The 1483-nt window shown below is 46.9% G+C and overlaps 1 protein-coding gene across 1 annotated transcript in view; it reads left to right on the plus strand.

Moving 5' to 3' along the window:
• Positions 1-1483, plus strand: part of LOC106813876 (cytochrome P450 1A1-like) — an 8455-nt gene that overhangs the window by 3121 nt on the left and 3851 nt on the right. The window contains exon 2 of the mRNA XM_014818122.1: positions 1073-1480. Within this exon, the coding sequence (XP_014673608.1) occupies positions 1073-1480 (408 nt within the window). The remainder of the gene's footprint in view (positions 1-1072; positions 1481-1483) is intronic.

Raw genomic sequence — 1483 nt, forward strand, 5'->3', positions numbered from 1 at the left:
TAGATACTATGGAGACGTAACTATTAGTATAGCATAGTGACAATGCTTTATCATAGCGTCCTATCCGAGTCGAGTAGCGGCGTGTCCGCTGAAGGTCGTAACTCATCACGTTAGGACCTCGGTAAACGCGATCAACATGTCGCCGGTGGTGATCGGTACTTAAGCTTCCCTATTGAGAGATTAGTCAAGTGCTGCGGCATTCGTTGTTCTGCCGATCTCCCCAGCGTCCTCCACATTGATGTGTGGTTTGTACATCCCGTCCAGCGGCTGGTACATTGAGCGTTGAGAGCTGCAGACGACGATGTCGGTAGACTGAAACGTGTGCTGTTCTGTCTGTCAGTTAACGTATATATCACGTGTCTTGACTATAAGATACTCCTTGCCCGACTCATAGAACTAAGGTTCCTCGGCTAATCATTACATTTTGTTTGCGTAGTGCCATCCGCACTCAGCATGTCAACTATAGCTATCTCCACGAGATATATGTCTTTAACTATGCGCGCTTTACATGCATCTATGTAGACTAAACTCTACGGCTATCCTTTTCATTACAACGTATACAATCGTATGTCGGCATTGAACCGTTCGAAATAAGGTTCGCATTATTAGCCTCATCATAATATGTAATTTGAGTAGAACGTGAATACAATAGGAGATGAAGTGGACTGTGTGTGAGGATGGATGGGTGGGTAGAGGAATTTAGGGTGAAGCTTTTTGTGTAATTTGGGTGGAAAGAGAGAGAGAAATGGCGATAGATTGGGAAGAAGGAACGTGTATCGATGCAGAAAACAAAAACAAATTTAGACGTTTGAGATAGAGACAAAGATGGAGATAGATGCAATAGAAGGAAAGGAGAGAGACAAAGGGCGAGAAAGAGATGCGGGAGAAAAAGTTGGAGATATGAATAGGAAACGAGGAAAACGTCAAGAGAGAGAGAGAGAGAGAGAGAGAGCGCGATGTGGAGGAATAAGAGAGAAAGGGAGGAAGGAGGAAGCAAGGGAAGGGGAGGCTTGGATAATAGGAGGAACGGGGGAGAGTGAGAGTAGGGGTGATCAGGGTAAATAGCCGGTAGATGCGCCGTGTCATGATGTACATTTTTACTTTAAGGTTGGAGCTAGGATCATGTCTGCTTGTGGACTGGTTCCCATCGCTTGCCTACATTGACAGCGCTGAAGTCAAAGAATTAAAAAGACTCGTACAAACGATTGTGGGCTGGCATATGAAAATAGTAAAGGAACACCGGCAGACGTTGATCGAGTCCAGTCCGCGCGATTTTCTCGACCACCTACTAATCCAGCAGCAGAAGGGCAAGCTGATGGTGTCCGACACCGATATCTGCTGTGTGTTAGATGATCTACAGAGCGCCGGGTTTGACACCGTCACTGCCAACACCAACTGGGGCATTCAGCTGCTTGTGCAGAATCCAGACGTGCAGAAGAAGCTGCAGGCTGAGATCGACGAGGTCGTCGGCACGGCCAGGGCG

Source organism: Priapulus caudatus, unplaced genomic scaffold (genome assembly GCF_000485595.1).
Source record: "Priapulus caudatus unplaced genomic scaffold, Priapulus_caudatus-5.0.1 Scaffold838, whole genome shotgun sequence".
Lineage (NCBI taxonomy): Eukaryota > Metazoa > Priapulida > Priapulimorpha > Priapulimorphida > Priapulidae > Priapulus > Priapulus caudatus.